Below are 22,007 nucleotides of genomic sequence, written 5' to 3'. Positions count from 1 at the left end.
ATAGATTTTTAAGTGCCCAGTTTAGTGAGTTTCAGCAATGCATACCCTGTGTAACCACTATTCCAGTGAAGATAGAGAACATATGTATTACCCTGAACAATTTTCTTGTGCCCTTTCCATTCAGTCCTCACCCGGCCGCTGCTCAGAGGCAACTACTATTCTGATTTCTACTGCTGTATATTCCTTTTGCCTCTTCTAGAGTTTTATATGAGTGGAATCACACATTAATCTTTTATTTCTGGTTTCTTTCACTTTGTGTAATGCTTTGAGATTCTTCTATATTACATAGAGCAATAGTTTGTTACCGAGTAGTATTATGTTGTATGAATATACCACAATTTGTTATCCAGTCACTTGTTGATAGAGGTATGGATTAACTTAGGTTTTCGGACGTTAAGTTTTTCTGAGGTTTGTTTCTGTAGCGATGAGAGTTGGGTTTTTTCCCCATGTAACCGAGATGGCCTTCGGTTCTGGTTTCCAAAGGATATAAGATACCTTTTCATCTATACTAGTCCTTTTCGTTTTCTTTGAGAGCTGAAATGAGAATACAATCATACATTTAAATGATGCTGTTGACTCATGTTATAGTAAATTTGCTTTTAATTTTTGTTTAAGATTGTTTCTGTCATGGCTTTAGCTTAAAGCTTAAAAAATCACAGTGGGCTGGGTGCGGTGGCTCACGCCTGTAATCCCAGCACTTTGGGAGACCGAGGCGGGCAGATCACGAGGTCAGGAGTTCAAGACCAGCCTGGCCAATATGGTGAAACCCTGTCTCTACTAAAAATACAAAAACTAGCTGGGCGTGGTGGCGTGTGCCTGTAATCCCAGCTACTCAGGAGGCCAAGGCAGAAGAATCGCTTGAACCTGGGAGGCGGAGGTTGCAGTGAGCTGAGATCGCGCCACTGCACTCCAGCCTGGGTGACAGAGTGAGACTCCGTGTGAAGAAAAAAAAAAAAATCACAGCGAGTTTTTGAAAACCGTCTCCTGGAAATTACTCTGTCCCTCAGGTCATTGCCATTTTTTATTTCTTCAGCCATTCTGTTATTTAATAAAACCTTCCCTAGTGATTGAGCAATGTAGATACCAGGACAAAAAGTTGGTTTTATAATTTTATTTTGACAATAGTTTAGTGGAAAAGAAAAATTGAAATAATGGATATAACTTAGGTTATGGAATATCTTTGGGTTTTAGTTATCCGTATTCTTTTTTTTTTTTTTTTTTTGAGACGGAGTCTCGCTCTGTCACCCAGGCTGGAGTGCAGTGGTGCGATCTCGGCTCACTGGTTCACGCCATTCTCCTGCCTCAGCCTCTCCGAGTAGCTGGGACTATAGGCGCCCGCCACCATGCCTGGCAAATTTTTTGTATTTTTAGTAGAGACGGGCTTTCACCGTGGTCTCGATCTCCTGACCTCGTGATCCGCCTGCCTCGGCCTCCCAAAGTGCTGGGAATACAAGCGTGAGCCACCGCGCCTGGCCTAGTTATCCGTATTCTTTACACTCATTCAAAGGGAATTCAAGGGCAATGCTCAGAAACTTTGTTGGGGTGATAGTGGCATGGATGGATGATGTTAGGAAAGCAGATATGACTTGAATGATTAGATTCATTATGTAAAATTGTATTTGTTTTTTTCTATGGCTGGTAGCATTATTTGACCAGGCTCTGAAAAATTTATGTACTTTCTTTGTAGTATTTAATATACCCTATGTTTTTAGGGTCGGGAACTTCTGGCTTCTGCTCCAACTGGATCTGGAAAAACATTAGCTTTTAGCATTCCTATTTTAATGCAGCTGAAACAACCTGCAAATAAAGGCTTCAGAGCCCTGATTATATCACCAACACGAGAACTTGCCAGCCAGGTATGACTTGTAGCTTTTGAAGAGAATGCGATTGGTGTTTACTTCAGTGATCTTTCTTATTCGAAGGTAATAAAAAGGTCTTAAAAAAGCAAGGCCCATGTCTTCTGTCATGGTAAAGTATCCTCTACACAGCACAGTTCTCTGGATCTTACTCCATGTGGGCAAGTCTTTTAAGTCTTTCTATAAGTTTCTAAAACACAGTGATTTTAATATTTACACTTCTTTGGTAAATGCTTTAAGGTCTTTGAAGTTGAAAGGCTAATGAAATATAGTCCTTCTTGGACTTTTATTTTTCTCATCTTAAAAAAAAGGAATACTCATGTTAGTTTTGGTTTTTATTTATTTATTTGTTTGTTTTTAGCCACAGATTCTTACTCTGTTACCCAGGCTGGCATGCAGTGGTGTGATCATGGCTTACTGCAACCTTGATCTCCTGGCCTCAAGAGATCTCCCGCTTCAGCCTCTTGAGTAACTGGGACTACAGGCACATGCCACTGCGCCTGGTTATTTTTTTTCTTTTTGTAGAAACAAGGTCTCCCTATGTTACCCAGGCTGATCTTGAACTCCTGGGTTCAAGTGATCCTCCCACCTTGGCCTACTAAAGTACAGGGCTTACAGGCATGAGTCATTATGCCTGACTCATCTCTGTTGTTTTTTTTTTTTTGAGAAGGGAAAACTATACAGTGATCTGTTCTACCCTCCCAATGTGCTTAATATGAAACACCTATCAAGTAAGAAATACTCTTGTAATAGTACTATACGTGTGTGTGTGTGTGTGTGTATGTATATATATATATATATATATATATATGTATTTATTTTTTTTTTTTTTTTTTGGAACAGTCATGCTCTGTGGACCAGGCTGGAGTGCAGTGGCGCCATCTCGGCTCACTGCAACCTCTGCCTCCCAGGTTCAAGTGATTCTCCTGCCTCAGCCTCCCAAGTACCTGAGTTACAGGTGCGCACCATCACACCTGGCTAATTGTTTTTGTGTTTTTAGTAGAGATGGGGTTTTGCCACGTTGGCCAGGCTGGTCTCGAGCTCCTGGCCTCAAGTGATCCACCCACCTTGTCCTCCTAAATTGCTGGGATTACAGGCGTGAGCCCCTGCACCTGGCCGATAGTACTGTATTCTGAAAACAATACGTAATAGGTTAGTTTTATCTCTGGCAACTAGTTTATTCCACCTGAAGAAATTATTGAATCTTATTAGGCATCGAAGTTTCAAAATGCTAAGATTTCAGGTTAATCTCCAGATTGTTATGAGTGTAATTTCAGATATTCATGGGTTGGTAATAGATTTATTTCATTAATCATGTAAAAGAGAGTATACATCTTGTCCAAGTATATTAGCAGCTAATGTTTTTATCTTTTTTTTTTTTTTTTTTTTAGATTCACAGAGAGTTAATAAAAATTTCTGAGGGAACAGGATTCAGGATACACATGATCCACAAAGCAGCAGTGGCAGCCAAGAAATTTGGACCTAAATCATCTAAAAAGTTTGGTAAGGAATTCATACATGGGATGTAGAGCATGTAAGGAATCCGGAAATTATAAATATCCTAATTACTATGTAAGTGTTGTTAAAGTATAGTCATGTATGTATAAAATTTGAATTTTAGAGAACTAAAGAGATCCCCTTCTCACTCTACTGAGAAGTTATACATAAATATATACCGGTAGTTCTCAACTAGAGATAATCTTGCCCCCCACCTTTCACCACAGGGACATTTGGCAATAATCTGGAGACATTTGTAGTTGTCACAACTGGGGAGAAGTGCTACTAGCCTGTAGTTACAAGCCTATAGCCAAGGATGCTGTTAAACATTCTGCAGTACACAAGACAGTCTCCTGCAACCAACACTTAGCTGGCCCAAAGTGGTAACAGTGCTGAGGCTGAAAAATTCTGATTTATACCATTGATTTTTAATCTGCCATGGAAATACTCTGGCAGACAAGAATGGCATGCATAGCTGGGTGCAGTGGCTCACACCTGTATTCTTCTCCATACCTGTAGCTAAGGAGAAGCTGAGATGGGAGGATTGCTTGAGGCCAGGAGTTTGAGACCAGCCTTGGCAACATAGCGAGACTCGATCTCTAAAAGAAATTTTTTAAATAAAAAAAAATTAGCCAGGCATAGTGGTGCACGCCTGTAGACCTAGCTACTTGGGAGTATGAGGTGGGAAGATCACTTGAGCCCAGGAGTTCAAGGCTGCCATGAGTTATGATTGCACCACTGTACTTCAGCCTGAGCAACAGAGTGAGACTCCATCTTAAAAAAAAAACAAAAAGAACGGCTTACATCCTCACCCTTATATCAGTCAGAGAATCTGCTTTCATCTATTTTTCTTTCTTCTTGTTTTTTGACATTGTCCACTTGGAGATAAGCTTTCATCTGTTTTTTTTTTGTTTTTGTTTTTGTTTTTAACTCTTGGGCCTCTGCGTAAAATTCCATGTAAAAAAAATTGATTTTCCTGGGGGGAAAAAAAGGTGTGAAAATTAAATTGTTCTTTCCTCTTAGAAATTGAGAAGAGGCTGGGTGTTGTGGCTCATGCCTGTAATCCGGCATTTTGGGAGGCTGAGGCAGGGAGATTGCTTGAGCCCAGGAATTCGAGACCAGCCCGGACAGCATAGGGAGACCCTGTTTCTACAAAAATAAAAGTAAAAAAAAAATTTACCATCTCTACTAAAAATACAAAAAATTAGCCAGTCGTGATGGTGGGTGCTAGCAGTCCCAGCTAGTAGTAGTCCCAGCTAGTAGTAGTCCCGGCTACTCGGGAGTGAGAATGGCGTGAACCCGGGAGGCGGAGCTTGCAGTGAGCCAAGGTCGTGCCACTGCACTCCAGCCTGGGCGACAGAGCTAGACTCTGTCTCAAAAAAAAATAATAATAAAAATAAGCCAGGTTCAGTGGCATGTGCCTGTAGTCCCAGCTACTCAGAATGCTGATGCCAGAGGATCTCTTGAGCCCAGGTGTTTGAAGTTGCATGCAGTGAGCTATGATCACACCATTGTACTCTATCCAGCCTGGGTGACACAGCAAGACCCTGTCTCAAAAAAAAAGAAAAAGAGAAAGCTACTCAGATATAATAAAAAGAAAGTAAGGATATAATAGTTTTGTGTTGTTGGCTGTAACTACTTCCCACTTCAGGTTATCAACTGAAGTTGAGGAGGCTTAATTCCTAGTTCAAGAGGGATAAATCCTGTTTTTGCAATTTCTACCATTTGTTTTTCCTATAGATATTCTTGTGACTACTCCAAATCGACTAATCTATTTATTAAAGCAAGATCCCCCCGGAATCGACCTAACAAGGTATAGATGATATTTTCATGTCTTTCGTGTGTATTTTTAATTTAGTTGATTATATTTTGTCCTCCATTGCTTGTATTCTTTCGTCTTTGGAGCTTGCTGTTTGCTACCTTCAGTCAGTGTTGGCACTCAGAATAATGGTTTTTTAAAAAAATTCATAGAAAAGAAAACTATCTTGTCTGGAAGAAAGTTACACATTTTGATAAGCAGTTGGTACAGAATTCCCCTAGACCTTTTTGCATCTTTCAGCAATGGTGATGGGGTTAATGAAGTTTATGAAAATCTCTGTTGTCGTTAATGGAACCTCGTATCTTTGAGGCTATTGGAATAGGTACATTAAGCTATGTTTATCTTCCTTTTACCTTTTTCCTGCTGTGTTAGTCTGTTTTCATGCTGCTCTAAACAGCTACCTGAGACTGGGTAATTTATAAAGAATGGAAGGTTTAATTGACCCACAAGTCAGGGCATGACTGGGGAGGCCTTAGGAAACTTACGGTCATGGCAGAAGGGGAAGCAAGGCACATCTTACATGGTGGCAGATGGGGGAGAGAGAGAGAGAGAGTGCCCCCGTGAGCCAGTCACCTCCCACCAGGTCCCTCCCTCAACACGTGGGGATTACAATTCGAGATGAGATTTGGGTGGGGATACACAGCCAAACCATATCACCTGCTTGTTTTTCTTATTTTTTTTTTCTGGTATGATAAAGTGGATCTGAGAAGCAGCATCATAATTTGACTTCCTCATGTGTCCACTGCCCCCACGGTTTACTGAAGTGTCTTGGATCTTTCAGTTCAATATCCACAAGTTGTTTTGTTATTTCTTAGTGTTGAGTGGCTTGTAGTAGACGAATCAGATAAACTGTTTGAAGATGGCAAAACTGGGTTCAGAGACCAGCTGGCTTCCATTTTCCTGGCCTGCACGTCCCACAAGGTCCGAAGAGCTATGTTCAGTGCAACTTTTGCATATGATGTTGAACAGTGGTGCAAACTCAACCTGGACAATGTCATCAGTGTGTCCATTGGAGCAAGGTATTGAATTGTTTTTCAACATTATCACACTGATTTTTTTTTTAAATACAAGTCTTTTTTAAAGACTGAAGGAGATAGGTTTCTTGGCCTGAGACTAGCAAGGGAGAGAGTTTTACTGATTGAAACGTGTTCTTTTAAGCCAAGATTGTTTAAGGCTTTTTATTTTAGAGTAATCTAAAAGAAGGTTTTTATATTGTCATATTGACATTCCTGTCATTATGCTTTTAGGTGTTTTTTTCCATCCACAGAGTATAACATGAGCTCTGTGGCCACCTGGAAGATTTAGTTTCTTTGATGGCTTAAATAAGTGGACCACAGAGGAAGAACTTGATGTTACTGAGCCACTTGATATATATTTCCTTTTAAAAAATGTTTTGGGGAGCATTTTATGCTAAATAAATGCTCAGTGATAGAAAAAAGTTTAAAGAAATTATGATACTGCTACCTGATGGATTATGTAACCCCTGAAATGATGTAGGAAGACTGTAGCTATATGAAAAAGTGTTTGTAGTACCATATTAAGTGAAAAAGTAGCCAATGGAACAGTAAAGAATACCCTATTTTAAACCTAAAATTCCCGTTTATAAGAAGAAAGCAAGGTTGGGTACGGTGCCTCACACCTGTAATCACGGCACTTTGGGAGGCAGAGGCAGGTGGATCACTTGAGGTCAGGAGTTCAAGACGAGCCTGACCAACATGGTGAAACCCTGTCTCTTCCAAAAATACAAAAATTGGTGTGTGCCTGTAATCCCAGCTACTTGGGAGGCTGAGGCAGGAGTATTGCTTGAACTTGGGAGGTGGAGGTTGCAATGGGCCAAGATTGCCCCACTGCACTCCAGCCTGGATGACAGAGTGAGACTCCATCTTGAAAAAAAAAAAAAAGAGGAAAGCAGAGTGAGTTCACCATAAACATAATTTAAATGGGAAATTAAACATATTTAAATATAATTAATTTATATTTAAATATATTTAGATAAACATAATTAAATGGGAAAAATATGATACAACACAGTACATTGTAACATCTTACAGAGTATTAATAAAGTCTTCATATGTCTCAACCCTGTTGGTCTATAAATAAATCTTTGCTAATCATTATGAAAAATGTTTAACCATATGTAATAACAACCTTAAAAATGTTTTTATTATTTTACTCAATAATTTTACAGTCAGAAATTTTTTATAAATAATCAAATACATGAAAATTTATGACTGAAACATAAGTTTTAATGGGTGGCATTTCAAGATATTTTTAAAATTAGAAGAAAGCATTTAAAAATAATTTTGTCTTCAAGTTAAAGTATAAATAATTAAGTACTTATTAATATTGACAGTGGAAAAATTGATTTTATTGGAGTTGTGTGTAAATTTTTTCATTTATTTAGAGTTCAGGGGGAAAAAGCAAAAATTAACTCTTACAAACTACAAGGTATATTTCCTTCTCAGGAATTCTGCAGTAGAAACTGTAGAACAAGAGCTTCTCTTTGTTGGATCTGAGACTGGAAAACTTCTGGCCATGAGAGAACTTGTTAAAAAGGTATATTTGTATTACCTTCTTGAATTTTGGTAAAGTTTGCCAAGACACATATTACTGGTGTGAGGCTATTACAGTGGTAGCACTGTATCATCATCATCTTGCCTCGTATTCAGTAATCCACTGGTAAATTGATAAGAAAGTACATTGTGCTAACTATATGATCATCCTGCATCGTATTTAGTAATCTAGGAGTAAATTGTTAAGAAGCATGTTGTCCCAACTCTTATCCCAAGGGACAGAAGCTTGCCTCTCAGAATATGGTAAGTTGTCTTTTAGCAGCTCAGATTAGGCTAGGAAACGATCTGCTGCCCTGAGAATCTCATTTTTCCACATTTGCCTGCTCCATCCCTCTGCTGGTTTCTTATAGAAGAACTGGGGTGTAGGACACTGAGTGGGGTTTTCTGTTTTTATCCTTTCAGTAAGTACTGAGTAGAAGCCATAGTTAAAAAGTACTGAGGTGTCAGTGCTGAGCAATACAAGAAATCTCCTAAGCCCTGCCCCTGGAATTTAGTCTTATTTAGAGGGATAAAATAAATACACTTGTGTAACATAGTCTCTGGTAAAGTGTCCTAAAGGGCTAAAGAGTACTTTTTTAAGCATCCATATAGTCATAATGGGGCCACCAGGGTGAGCCAAATTGGTTGAGCCTTATAGAAGAAATGCTACTAAACTGATCCTTGAAAGATTTTCAGGATAAAACGTGGAGGGGAAGAGCATTGACGGCTGGGGGAGCAGCTTGAGTAAAGCCTTAAGAGGTGGAAGTGAACACCATGTGTTTGAAGACTAATGAAGCAGTTACCTGTCTAAGGCAAACAGTTTATAGTATGGAATTGAAAACCAGGTTGGACAGGAAAGCTGGGGTCAGGATATTTTTGAAGAATGTGACTACATAATTTTGTTTTTGAGACGGAATCTTGCTCTTTCACCCAGGCTGGAGTGCAGTGGTGTCATCTTGGCTCACTGCAAGCTCTGCCTCCTGGGTTCACGCCATTCTCCTACCTCAGTCTCCCGAGTACCTGGGACTACAGGCGCCTGCCACCACGCCCGGCTAATTGTGACTACATAATTTTTAAGGAAAATTAGTTAAACTGTAATATGTAAGGTGAATTGTAATGGGAAATATGGAAAGTAAGGAAACCAATCAGGCTTTTAAACTGGGGTAGGCAGAGATGAGGAAGAAATAAGGGCAGCAGCCTTAGTGGTGGGACATTAAGTATAGTTGGAGAATGAAAGGGAAAAGTTTGCAAGTACCTGGCGACTATAGAAATGGTTTGCTTTAGTGGTTAAGACCATGGACTCTGGAGCTAGGCTACTTGGGTAGAAGTTCTAGCTCCACCACGATAGCTTTGCACAACTTAACCTCTCTTCCACATTTTCCTTGTCTGTAAAATGGGATAATAATATCTACCTCATAGAGCTGTTTTACTATTAATTCATTAGTACGAGCATAGTACTTATTATATAATAGTGCTTGGCACATAGTAAATGCTAAATGTATTTTATTAATATTCTTAAGAGAATCATTTGGTACTAGGAAATTTAAGGTTTTCCAGGATATTCCTTGGAGATTATACACCAGAGATGTTTAGCCATGTATGAGCTTTGGGAGGTCTGCAAACCCTGTAAAATTATACGTAAGATTTTTGTGTGAATGAGTGGTTACTTATTAGAAAGTTTCTTAGCTTTCATTAGATTCTGAAAGAGATGTTTAAGCCATCATAAAAAGGCTAAGAAACTCGGCCAGGCGCGGTGGCTCACCTCTGTAATCCCAGCACTTTGGAGGCTGAAGCAGGCGGATCATTAGGTCAGCAGTTCGAGACCAGCCTGACCAACATGGTGAAACCCCGTCTCTACTAAAAATAAAAAAAAATTAGCCAGGCGTGGTGGTGCGTGCCTGTAATCCCAGCTACTCAGGAGGCTGAGGCAGGAGAATCGCTTGAACCTGGGAGGCAGAGGTTGCAGTGAGCCAAGATTGCATCACTGTATTCCAGCCTGGGCAATGGAGCGAGACTCCATCTCAAAAAAAAAAAAAAAAAAAAAAAAGGCTAAGAAACTCTAATATGAACAATTAAAAAGATAGAAAGCTGGTTTGAGAGAGAGAAAGGGTTTGATAGTGTAAATGTAAAAATAATTTGCTTAGATACGCAGACATCAGATGTAGTAAAAAAAAAAAGTTTACTTAGAGATAGTAGTAGAGATTCAACTCAGTAAAATAAAGATTATATTGAAAGAACTGAGAACCAAGGACTAAGCTTGGGGAGAGCACCAGAATTAGGACAAATAATGAGTTAATGAGGGATGAAATACCACCTGTGGGGTTCAGTATACACCTTTGGGGTGATGGGTACACTAAAAGCCCAGATTTCCCCAGTATGCAATATATCTGTGTAACACAATTGCACCTGTACCCCTAAATCCATAAGAATAAAAAAATTAATTTCACCCCAAAAAACCCAATGAATTAAAAATATAATTGTTTCATTTTAAGCAGAATAAAAAAAGTTTCGAGGCACAGAAGTCAAGAGATGATTATTTCAAAGTTTGGGCATCTGTTATCGTAGGCGGTGTAGGGGGATTGATTAGACAACATTATTGGAATTAGCAAGGTGGAAAATATAGTTCAAGTTGAGTGGAAATAACCAATTGGAGAGAATGGTGACGAAGATGGAGGCAGAGTTAGACCACTAGTCCAAGAAATTTAGCCAAGAAAGTACACTAAATTGAAATGGGTTCTTAGAAGCTACAATCAAATTATGAAATAATGACCAATTGTATTCTTGATTGAGTTATGTATGCCAATTTTTGCCTTCTTTTAGGGTTTCAATCCACCTGTTCTTGTTTTTGTTCAGTCCATTGAAAGGGCTAAAGAACTTTTTCATGAGCTCATATATGAAGGTATTAATGTGGATGTTATTCATGCAGAGAGAACACAACAACAGGTAAAATCAAATATATACTTTGAAACTCAGAAGAACTACTTGATTTTAAACTATTGACATTAAATTTATGAAGTACCTGTTTTCATTCTAAAACAATTTTAATATATATTCTGTTAACCAGAGAGATAACACAGTCCACAGTTTCAGAGCAGGAAAAATCTGGGTTCTGATTTGTACAGCTTTGCTAGCAAGAGGGATTGATTTTAAAGGTGTGAACTTGGTGATCAACTATGACTTTCCAACCAGCTCAGTGGAATATATCCACAGGATAGGTGAGTTGTCTTTTTTTCCTTCCCCTCTGTCACCCACTGATCTGTGTTAGGACCTCTGCTATTCCCTGTGCATATGCTCACTTCTTAGTGCTGTGAAAATCCAGTGACTTTTATAAATGAATTTTGAGAGCCTCCTTCCCCCCAAAATGTGTTTTTTAATGGTCTAATTTTTCTTAGGTCGAACTGGAAGAGCAGGGAATAAGGGAAAAGCAATTACATTTTTCACTGAAGATGATAAGCCATTATTAAGAAGGTAAATTAGAAAAAATAACCTAGTGTTATTGGCAAAATTGCTTCATTATTCTTATATGTATATTCAATTAAGAGATAATTACAAAATGGCTATGTCCCAAATTCTACTGATAATGGTGTTAGTTGACCAAATTTTAGCCATGGGAAAGGAAAAATGATCAAAAGGCCTTTTTGCCCTTCCATTATTAGAATTTGGAAATACATATTCAAAGTGGAATGTTCATTGTAAGTTTCAGACTCATAGGACTCTTTCAATGGTTGATGTTAGATTTTAATGTAGAAGATGAGTTTCCTGCAGTTTGACTGCCTACAGTAATTTTTGGTTGATGATGATTAACACTTCACATTTCTAGCTAATGAAATCTAGTTTTGGCCAAAGGGGGTTTGTACTTAGATCTGTTTATCAGTTTTGGTAAATATTTTAGTTGTGCTTTCTGAGCTTTGGCTCTGCCACCTGTCAGCCTTTGTATCGCTTTAAGCGGATTCAAATGTGCGTGTGTAGAGGGATATATTCCAACAACCTAGATCCACCATAGGCCTCAGCAACTCCAAGCATGTGAATCTCATGACCCAAATATTAGTGTAACTATGCACCTCAGTTTTCCATCTGTGAAATGAGGATAGTGATAGTATTTACAACACAGGCTTGTCGTGAAGAGTGAAGAAGTTACTATACACAAAAAACTTGGCAACAGTGCCAACCCCATAGTAGGCACTTTCACTTAATGAATTTAAGCTTGTCTCTGGCTTCAGTCAATGCTCCTCCAAGATTGAGTTTACCAGCTTTATAGGGCTTGATAAATGTTGAAATAGCTGCTATCTATAGTTATTCATCAGTGCATTAATTTCAGCCCAGTGGATAGTTCTCTCTGTAATCCAGTGTGCTTACATCAGGTAATAATTGAGAATATATCAGAACACTTTGTGGATTACTTTGTGTAGTTTTAGTTCCCTGGAAGGTTGTGCAGAGGGTTTACATTCATAAACATCAATTTAGCAAAGATACAAGTTTATGTTTATGGGTTTCTTTTTCAGCGTTGCCAATGTTATACAGCAGGCCGGGTGTCCTGTACCAGAATACATAAAAGGTTTTCAGAAACTACTAAGGTACAATCTTGAATTTACCTTTATCTTTGTCTCTTTGTATATACATTCTTTTTTTTTTTTTCTTGCTCTGTTGCCCAGACTGGAGTGCAGTGGCATGATCACAGCCCACTGTAGTCTTGATCTCCTAGGCTCAAGTGATCCTCCTGCCTCAGTCCCCTGAGTAGCTGGGACAACAGGAATGTACCACCATGCCTGGCTATAATATTTTTTAGATTTTTGGGGTGTAGGAATGGGGTCTTGCTGTGTTAACCAGGCTAGTCTTGAACTCCTGGCCTCAAGTGATCTTGCTATCTTATATCTTTGCCTCCCGAAGTACTAGGATTACAGACATGTGTCACTGCGCCCAGTCCAAAACTGCTTGTGAATATTACATGTTATTTCCTTGCCAGTTTTTTATCCTTTATTTATTTTTTTTATTTTTTTCCTTGAGATGAAGTCTCAGCTCATTGCAACCTCTGCCTCCCAGGTTTAAGCAGTTCTCCTGCCTCAGCCTCTCAAGTGGCTGGAATTACAGGTGTGCGCCACCACGCCCAGCTAATCTTTGTATTTTTAGTAGAGATGGGGTTTCACCATGTTGGCCAGGCTGGTCTCAAACTCCTGACCTCAAGTGATCTGCCCGCCTCGGCCTCCCAAAGTGCTGGGATTATAGGCATGAGCTACTGCACCTAGGCTGATCCTTGAAATTTTAAGTATTCTGATTCTTTTAAAAGTATTCAGTATAAGTAAAATATGCTGAGAATTATCTTAGTTCATAAAGCTGGTAAAAAACTTAATTGATCAAAATCAAACTCTGATGCTTGTTGACATAGGATATAAGGTTGGCACAGGACATATTTTAATCACAGTCAGTAGCTTTTTAAAAGGTTGATTGAATTTATCATCCCTTTGAGTTAGCTCTCTAAATGCTATTAGATGATCTCGTTTATTAGTTACAGCCCCACCTTAAGCCAGTAAATGGTTTTAAAAAATGAATTTTGTGGCCGAGCATGGTAGCTCACGCCTGTAATCCCGGCACTTTGGGAGGCCGAGGCGGGCGGATGACCTGAGGTCGGGAGTTTGAGACCAGCCTGACCAACATGGAGAAACCCCATCTCTACTTGAAATACAAAAAAAATTTAGCTGGGCATGGTGGTGCATGTCTGTAATCACAGCTACTCGGGAAGCTAAGGCAGGAGAATCGCCTGAACCCAGGAGGCAGAGGTTGCTGTGATCCGAGATTGCGCCATTGCACTCCAGCCTGGGAAACAAGAGAAAAACTCCGTCTCAAAGTAAAAAAAAATGAATTTTGTGATCAAGGATCAAAACTAATTTTAGCTTTAACTCGTCTAATTGAAGTTGCACTTAATTTGTTTCCTCTTTTACTTTGTAACTTTCAGCAAACAAAAGAAAAAGATGATTAAGAAACCATTGGAAAGGGAGAGCATTAGTACAACTCCAAAATGTTTCTTAGAAAAAGCTAAGGATAAACGGTAAGTATGTGGTAAGAAAAATGGCTGTTTGACACCATCATAAAGTTATAGTAGGCATTATTTTTCCTTAGGTAAATTTTTAAAAGTAGAATTGATACCACAGTCTGTTATAAAACGTGACAAAAATAATATATTTTTTAGGTTTGTTTGGTTGGCCTGTAATTGGTGGAAGTTTGGTTGGTTGATTTGTAGTTGATGTTGGGTATTTTGTTTTTAGTAGAGGGTTATGGTCTCGATCTACTGTCGCCGCCCCTAAGTGCTGGATCGTGCCCGCCCTTGTTTGTTTGTTTGAGATGGAGTCTCGCACTGTCGCCCAGGCTGGAGTGCAATGGCGTGATCTCGGCTCACTGCAACCTCTGCCTCCCGGGTTCAAGCCATTCTACTGCCTCATCATCCCAAATAGCTGGGATTACAGGCTCCTGCCACCGCACCCAGCTATTTTTTTTTTTTTTTTTTGTATTTTTATTAGACACGGAGTTTCACCATGTTGGCCAGGCTGACCTCAGGTGATCCACCTGCCTCAGCCTTCTGAAGTGCTGTGATTACAGGCGTGAGCCACCATGCCCGGCCAGGAATTTGTTTTAATATTGGAATTTTTCTGTATCAATATGTTGATGATCTGTTTTTTTTCCATCCTGGAAAATATTATTTCAGTTCTCTATAAATTAGAATTATACTGCCCACCTTCTCTACCCAGCCCACATTAGGACATGCTACTAAGGCCAATAGTTAGGACCATTGACTTACATGGATCTAGTCTTCTTTGAAGCTGCATATTCTGGGCAGGATTTCAATATGATCTCAGGCTTATGCAGATGCACATTGTAACACCTGTAAAAAGTATTACTTAGGTAAATTTGTGCTAGCTTAGCTGAGTTTTATGAGGATATTATAGTTTTTTAGCATACATATAGGCTACCTTATTTTGCCCAGTAATACTAGGAAGCTTTATATTTTGAAAAGGATAGGCCAAGATATTTTGAACAGTTATACTCTTTGCACTATTTAAGGAAAACGGCACTCTTCACATTCTACCAGAACCAGGTTATTATATACTCTTAATAGAATTGTTCAAGTCTGTAATTTATTGGTTTTTTTTTCCCCTGAGAGTGCTATCAGTGGCCTAGGATATTACCATTGTGAAATATGCTAATGCTTATTTCCAGTTACCTCACATCTGTTCTATGGAAGTCATTAGAAAGAAACTTTCCATCAACCAGTAGGCATTTACCAAGTTGTTCTGCAAGGTACCTGGTGGTGGTAGGGTATACAATTGAATATAAAATGCGACTCCTCTCCTGAAGTTAGGGAAAGAAGATTGGTGTACATGACAGAAAATTAGAGACTGGTTTTTAAATAAAATAGGAGTTAAGAGAAAGAAGATTGTGAATTGGTGTGGTTACAGAAGTTTCAACAAAGTAGAACTATCTTTAAGGATAGATAAAATTTAGGCATGGAGAAGGGAACAAGAAGAACAGAGGCATGAAAATTAGAGTGTGCTTTGTAAATAAGTGAACAAGAGTTTTCACATGTTGGTATTGACTATGAGGAATAAAAGTCAGTTCAAATATACAATGTATATATAGTGTCCCAAAATTTTATCATACTTTTAAGTTTTAATAACTTGGGAAGGGTAAGTGCTACAAACTGAAAAAAGTATATTTGAATGATCAGTCCTTTTAATTCCATTTGTACTTACTCAGTTTTGGGAATGCTTCACAATCACATTTACTTTTTTTTTTTTTTTTTTTTTGAGATGGAGTCTTGCTCTGGCACCCTGTCGCCCAAGCTGGAGTGCAGTGCAATCTCGGCTCACTGCAACCTCCACCTCCCAGATTCAAGTGATTCTCATGCCTCAGCCTCCTGGGTAGCTGGGATTACAGGCACCCGCCACCATGCCTGGCTAATTTTTTTGTATTTTTACTGGAGATGGGGTTTCACCATGTTGGCCAGGATGGTCTAGATCTCTTGAACTCCTGGCCTCATGTGATCTCCCACCTCAGCCTCAGCCTACCAAAGTGCTGGGATTACAAGTGTGAACCACTGCCCCTGGCCAACATTTTTAAATTTTAATTTTCTGTCACAACAGTTTCTGGGTGACACTTAGACCAGTGGATTGGTAGCGAACCTTGTTATGCTTGGCCACTTTGGTCACCTAATCTGTCTTAATAGATTTGTTGGTGGTAGAGGAGTGGGTCACATCAGAACTGTTGTGCATGCGTTACTCTTCGGATGGTCTTAAAGCCAAGATAACAAATGCAGTCCTTTCAGGCACTGAGCAGCAACTGATGAAAGTTTTTACAAAGGTCAAAAATCAACCAGAACATAAGATGGTGGCTATGTTGAATTTTAATAAGATACATCAGTATTTTAAATAATTACACTTTAAATGCTGATTTGTTTTTGTTTTGAGATGGAATCTCTGTCGTTAGGCGGGAGTGCAGTGGCGCAATCTCGGCTCACTGCAACCTCCACCTCCCGGGTTCAAGTGATTCTCCTGCCTCAGCCTCCTGAGTAGCTGGGATTACAGGCACGCACCACCATGCCCAGCTAATTTTTGCATTTTTAGTAGAGATGGGGTTTCACCACGTTGGCCAGGGTGGTCTTGATCTCCTGACCTTGTGATCTGCCCGCCTCGGCCTCCCAAAGTGCTGGGGTTACAGGCATGACCCACCGCGCCCAGTCTAAATGCTGATTTTTATAAGTTTATAGCATTTCTACTTCTGGGGTTTTTTGAGACAGGGTCTCAGTCTGTCACCCAGACTGGAGTGCAGTGGCACAATCAGGGCTCGCTGCAGCCTCGACCTCCTGGGCTCAAGCAGTCCTCCCACCTCAGCCCCCTGAGAAGCTGGGACTACAGGCTTATGCCACTGTGCCTGGCTAATATTTTTTATTTTTAGTAGAGATGGGGTTTCGCCATGTTGCCCAGGCTGGTCTCAAACTCCTGGACTCAAGCGATCTGCCTGCCTCTGCCTCCCAACATGGTGGGATTACAGGCATAAGCCACTGCACCTACCTTCTTCTGAGGTTATTAAAACTTAATTTGTACTAAGACTTCGAAGACACTTGATATAAATCTTGTCATATCAGCCCCCTGCTTAAGGTGCTTTGGTTGTGTCTCCATTTTTTTCATATGTAAAGGCCATACTACTAAACATAGCGTACAAGCAAGACCCATCATGATCCAACTCTGGCTTACCTCTACGCTATAGATGTTTCCTTAATGATCCCACCCATGCCTATAGGCTCAGCTCATACTTCTATGCTGATAGCTCTTAAGGTCTTATCTTCAGCCCCAACTTCCCCATTGAGCTACAAACCTGAATCCTTGTTGCCTAGTGGACCTTACTTCAGGCACCACAAACTCAGCCCCATGCAGTGAGTGGGGGAGGAACTGGATTTGGAGCCAGAAGAACTGGTTCTAATATCTGCTTCCCTGTGTAGAGTTGGGATTTGGGATTATATGAGTTAATATACACCAAAGAACTTTGTATTACTGTAATAATAGTGTGCAAACATTGATTATTTTCTCAAAACTTTTTTCCTTTATCTGTTACCACTTAATGACATTCAACCTTCACTAGGCTATAGGATCAGACTGATAGGATTCGTGTCTAACATGGATTGCCAGTGAGTGATGACTAGCAAGTGCCTCAACCACTCTATGCCTCATTTTCCTCGTCTGTAAACGGAGGATAATAATAGAATACTCCTCATAAGTTGTTAGGAAAATTACCCGAGTTAATACATGTAAAGCACTTAATAACCGTTTCTAGCATGTAGTAAGCACTGAATCAATGTGAACTCATTAGGTCAGGATCTGAATCTAACTGTCATACCATGTAGTAATGTAGTTTACTGTGATGGTTCTGCCTCACTTAGGTGATTGTGATTTTCTAAAGGGCAGAGACCATGTCTAATGCATCTTTGTGTTCCTAGTACCTCATTATTTGATACACAGTAGGTTTCAGTAAATGTTTATTAAACTGGTGGTAGGGTTATGGAAAGTAAATATATGTAGAATTTTTTATTCAATTTTCCTTACTTTGCTCTTTACAGGAAAAAGGTCACTGGTCAGAACAACAGGAAGAAAGTAGCTCTTGAAGATAAAAGTTAAAAACAGACTTTAAAAATACTGTCCCAGAAATGTAATTTTATGATCCCAGCATGAATGTTGTTTTCATGGAATACTTGAAGTCTTACAGTCACCTGTACCAAACATTTGAAATCAACTACAAGTACATGGGATTGGTGATAAATGATCCTAAACTATCAAGTCAATTTCAATTTGTAGGTGCCTTTTTTTTTTTCCTGTAGAGATGAGGGTCTCGCCATGTTGCCCAGGCTGGTCTTGAACTCCTGACCTCACACAATCCTCCTGCCTCAGCCTCCTGAGTAGCTGAGATTACAGGCACAAGCTCCTGCAGCCAACTCTGTAGGTGACTTTTAAATGATTATACAATGGAAATAACATTCATTAACATTTCTGTGGTTTGAATCCAGAGGGATACTTCTTATAGAAGAACAAATGTTTATGCTAAAAATAACACCAAAATGTGGTGAACTCTTAAGGACTTTTCCCTTCAAGTGTGAAGGAAGGTGTGATGAATGCTGTGGAGAGGCATCTGGAACAGAAATTCGAAATAAAGCCTTGACATTAAATACCCCTTCCACTGCTCACTTTGTGGATGGTAACATGGGCTGTCTACCAAGAAGAAACCTGCTGCTCTCTTAATTTTAATATTTCCTAATTTGTTGATGGCCTTTTGTGTTGTGAACCGCAACAAAGAGAGGCCTCTTCTGTGGCTGGTTGTTCCAGTTCCCTGGGATTTTAAATTCTTTGGTCTATTAAGTATCCTTGTATTGGATACTTAATACCTTAGCACTGTCATAATGTTGTACAAGATCATGATCAGCTTCTCCCTTTCTTCATTTTCTGTCATTTAACCATGTTCTTTCCTGTCTCTTTCCATTTAAGATATTTTATTTGAATACTGATAAACATTTTATCCTGATAAGGAAGAATGTTCTTGTTACTTGATATACCTCTGTCTTCATTCTCTTCACAGCTTATCTTTCCTTAGGTTGATGGTGCCTCATTTAGTAAGTAGATCTCTACCTAAGCTAAAGGATTATGATCATATGGTGTTGGAGACTATTAGCTATTAGATTTTTCTCAAATACGAGTTTTGTACAATGGAATGAAAAATTGACTTCATATACGTAAGACTGGTGCCTAAGAATGACTTGAATGTTACCAGTACTACCACAGAACTATAATATACATTACCTTTTCTCAGCAGCATTTGAATTCAACTTATTTATTTCCTCTATTCGTAGCTTTTTGTTCTAGAGTCAGAACAGGTGGACTTTGCTTTGAATATTTTAGATGGGACAAAAATTGTTCATCTTCAGAATTTATTTAAAGAAAGACCTACTGGTACAGGGTGTAAAAATACTTACAAGAATATGATTTTTTTGTTTGTTCATGCAAACAGATCCTTTACCCAATATGTATTCTGGAGGTAGGTATACTGATGCAACCCATTTGCCAGCTGTGTGACTTTGAGTAAGTTCTTAATTTCTCAGAGTTTCAGTGTTCTCATCTATGAAATTATGTCTCAAATTGTAAGTACCTAGCACTGTACCTGACACATAGTAAACTCACAATAAATATTTCTTTAACAAACATAGATGTTGTTAGGAATACAAGCTTGATAACACAGTCCTTACCCTTACAATGTAATGTTAGAGATAAAGGAGCAAATAGAGTCACGCATCACTTAATGACAGAGATATGTTCTGAGAAACGCATCGTTGGGTGATTTTGTCATTGTGCAAACATCATGTTGTATACTTCCACAAACCTAGATGGTATAGCCTACCAGTACACCTAGGCTATATGGCACAGTCTGTTGCTCCTAGGCTACAAGCCCGTATAGCATGTTACAGTCCTGAACGCTATAGACAGTTGGAACATGTAGACTTGTATAAACACTGCAACACTTAACCTATACGAAATTTATTGAAAATATTTTTCTTGGCCAGGCACGGTGGCTCATGCCTGTAATCCTAACACTTTGGGAGCCCTAGGCGGGCAGGTTGTCTGAGCTCAGGATTTTAGAGACGAGCCCGGGCAACATGGCAAAACCCCATCTCTACTAAAAAAATACCAAAAAAAGTTAGCCGGGTGTGGTGGCATAGTCCCAGCTAGTCAGGAGTCTGAGACAGGAGAATAGCTTGAACCTGTGAGGCGGAGGTTGCAGTAAGCCGAGATCGCGCTACTGCACTCCAGCCTGGGTGACAGGGCAAGACTGTCTTGAAAATATATTTATATACACGCACACACACACACATTATATATATTATGTGTTATATATATTAGATATATATTGTTTTCTTCAATAAATTAAACTTAGCTTACTGTAACTTTTTTACTGTATAAGATTTTTTTTTCTTTTTTTTTTTTGAGAAACAGGGTCTGTCACCTAATTTGGAGTTTAGTGGCACAATAATGGCCCACTGCAGCCTTGACCTCTTAGGCTCAAGTGATCCTCAAACCTCAGCCTCCCGAGTAGCTGGTACTATAGGTGCGGGCCACCAACACTCAGCTAATTTTTAAATTTTGTAGAGACGAGGTCTTGCTTGTTGTCCAGGTTGGGTTTTTTAGAATTTTTTTGTTTTTTTTTTTTTTGGAGATGGAGTCTTGCTCTGTCGCCCAGGCTGGAGTGCAGTGGCATGATCTTGGCTCACTGCAACCTCTGACTCCTGGGGTCAAGTGATTCTCCTGCCTCAGCCTCCCGAGTTGCTGGGACTACAGGCGTGCACCACCACACCCAGCTAATTTTTGTATTTTTAGTAGTGACAGGGTTTCACCATGTTGGCCAGGCTGGTCTCAAACTCCTGACCTTGGGTGAGCCACTATATCCGGCCTTTATAAACTTTTTGACTCTTGTAATAACACTTAGCCTAAAATGCAAATGTACAGCTGTAGAAAAATTCTTTGTTTATATCCTTACTCTAGAAGCTTTTTTTCTATTAAGTTTTTTGTTTGTTTTGTTTTACTATTTACTTTTAAAACTTTTTTGTTAAAAACCATGGCACAAACACACATTATGCTAGGCCTACAAAAGGTCAGGATCATCTGTCTCACTGTCTACCACCCCCACCTCTCATCCCACCATTGTATCTGCTGTCTGTGGCTGACCAAAACATCATCATGTAGCACATGACTAATGTGGCAAGTGCTCTGTTAGATGTAAGGCCATGTGATGCTAAAGCATCACGGGAGGGCATCTAACCCAGATTGGGGATGTCATGGAAGGCCGACAACCTGAGTTGAATCCTGCAAATGTAAAAACCAATAGGCAAAGAAGAGGAACAAAAGGGATTCCAGGACAAACTGAGGTCACATCTATAATCCTTGACTTTATTGTGTTTGTTTAAAGTATCTGCAGTAACCTGTATCAACCTAGTTTGTCAGTGTATTAATACTAAATTTAGCTCCTTCAAAGCAGCTGAACTATGTGCTACATAAATTTCAGCTTCACCCAAGGAAGGGAAGGAGTGAAATTAGTGAATAGACAGTTACAGCAAAAGAAACAAAAAACATAAAAATTGAATAGCTGGCACTGGTGAAATCAGCAAGGACTTTGGAGTCAAACTGGCCTGGATTTGAATCCTGATCCTATTGCTTGTAGCTGTATGATCTGGACAAATAACAGTAACTGTTTCTAACCTTGATTTTCTCATCTGTAAGATGCCAATTGTAACTCCTAAGGATACTGAGGATTTTTAAAAATGCCTGTACAGTTCCTGACCAGTGGTTTGTGCCTAATAACTTACTACAAATTATTACCCAGTAAAAACCCTGAGACGAGTGAAAACATAAAGCTAATTGATCCATTACTTGTTAGCAAGCAAACTACGTGCTTGAGAAAATTACTCAACTTTCATGTTTTACTTCCAGACAGTAGTTTGATTAAAAGAAAAAAAAAATCACAGTCCAGGCATGTGGCTCACACCCTGGCACTTACTTGGAGGCCGAGGTGGGAGCATAGCTTGAGCCCAGCAATTTGAAACCAGCCTGGGCAACATGGATCCTATCTACAAAAAAAAAAAAAAAAAAAAAAATTGGCCTGGTGTGGTGGTGCATGCCTGTGGTCCCAGCTACTCAGGAGGCTGAGGCGAGAGGATCGCTTGAGCCCGGGAGGTTGAGGCTGCTGTGAACCATGATCATG

The 22,007-nt window shown here is 39.5% G+C and overlaps 1 protein-coding gene across 1 annotated transcript in view; it reads left to right on the top strand.

Annotated features, from left to right (window-relative positions):
- The window catches only part of DDX52 (DExD-box helicase 52), a 33,790-nt gene extending 11,915 nt beyond the window's left edge, over positions 1 to 21,875 (top strand). The window contains exons 5-15 of the mRNA XM_003278397.4: positions 1,713 to 1,856; positions 3,248 to 3,359; positions 5,094 to 5,166; positions 5,988 to 6,191; positions 7,638 to 7,728; positions 10,545 to 10,667; positions 10,789 to 10,939; positions 11,117 to 11,192; positions 12,227 to 12,298; positions 13,675 to 13,767; positions 17,827 to 21,875. Coding sequence (XP_003278445.2) covers positions 1,713 to 1,856; positions 3,248 to 3,359; positions 5,094 to 5,166; positions 5,988 to 6,191; positions 7,638 to 7,728; positions 10,545 to 10,667; positions 10,789 to 10,939; positions 11,117 to 11,192; positions 12,227 to 12,298; positions 13,675 to 13,767; positions 17,827 to 17,884 — 1,197 coding nt within the window. The 3' untranslated portion in view covers positions 17,885 to 21,875. The remainder of the gene's footprint in view (positions 1 to 1,712; positions 1,857 to 3,247; positions 3,360 to 5,093; positions 5,167 to 5,987; positions 6,192 to 7,637; positions 7,729 to 10,544; positions 10,668 to 10,788; positions 10,940 to 11,116; positions 11,193 to 12,226; positions 12,299 to 13,674; positions 13,768 to 17,826) is intronic.
- Positions 21,876 to 22,007: the final 132 nt, after the last annotated feature.

The sequence above is a fragment of the Nomascus leucogenys genome, unplaced genomic scaffold (assembly GCF_006542625.1).
Source record: "Nomascus leucogenys isolate Asia unplaced genomic scaffold, Asia_NLE_v1 Super-Scaffold_258, whole genome shotgun sequence".
Classification (NCBI taxonomy): Eukaryota; Metazoa; Chordata; class Mammalia; order Primates; family Hylobatidae; genus Nomascus; species Nomascus leucogenys.
Note: the sequence above shows the minus strand (reverse complement) of the source record. Positions and strands in the feature narration are given on the sequence as shown.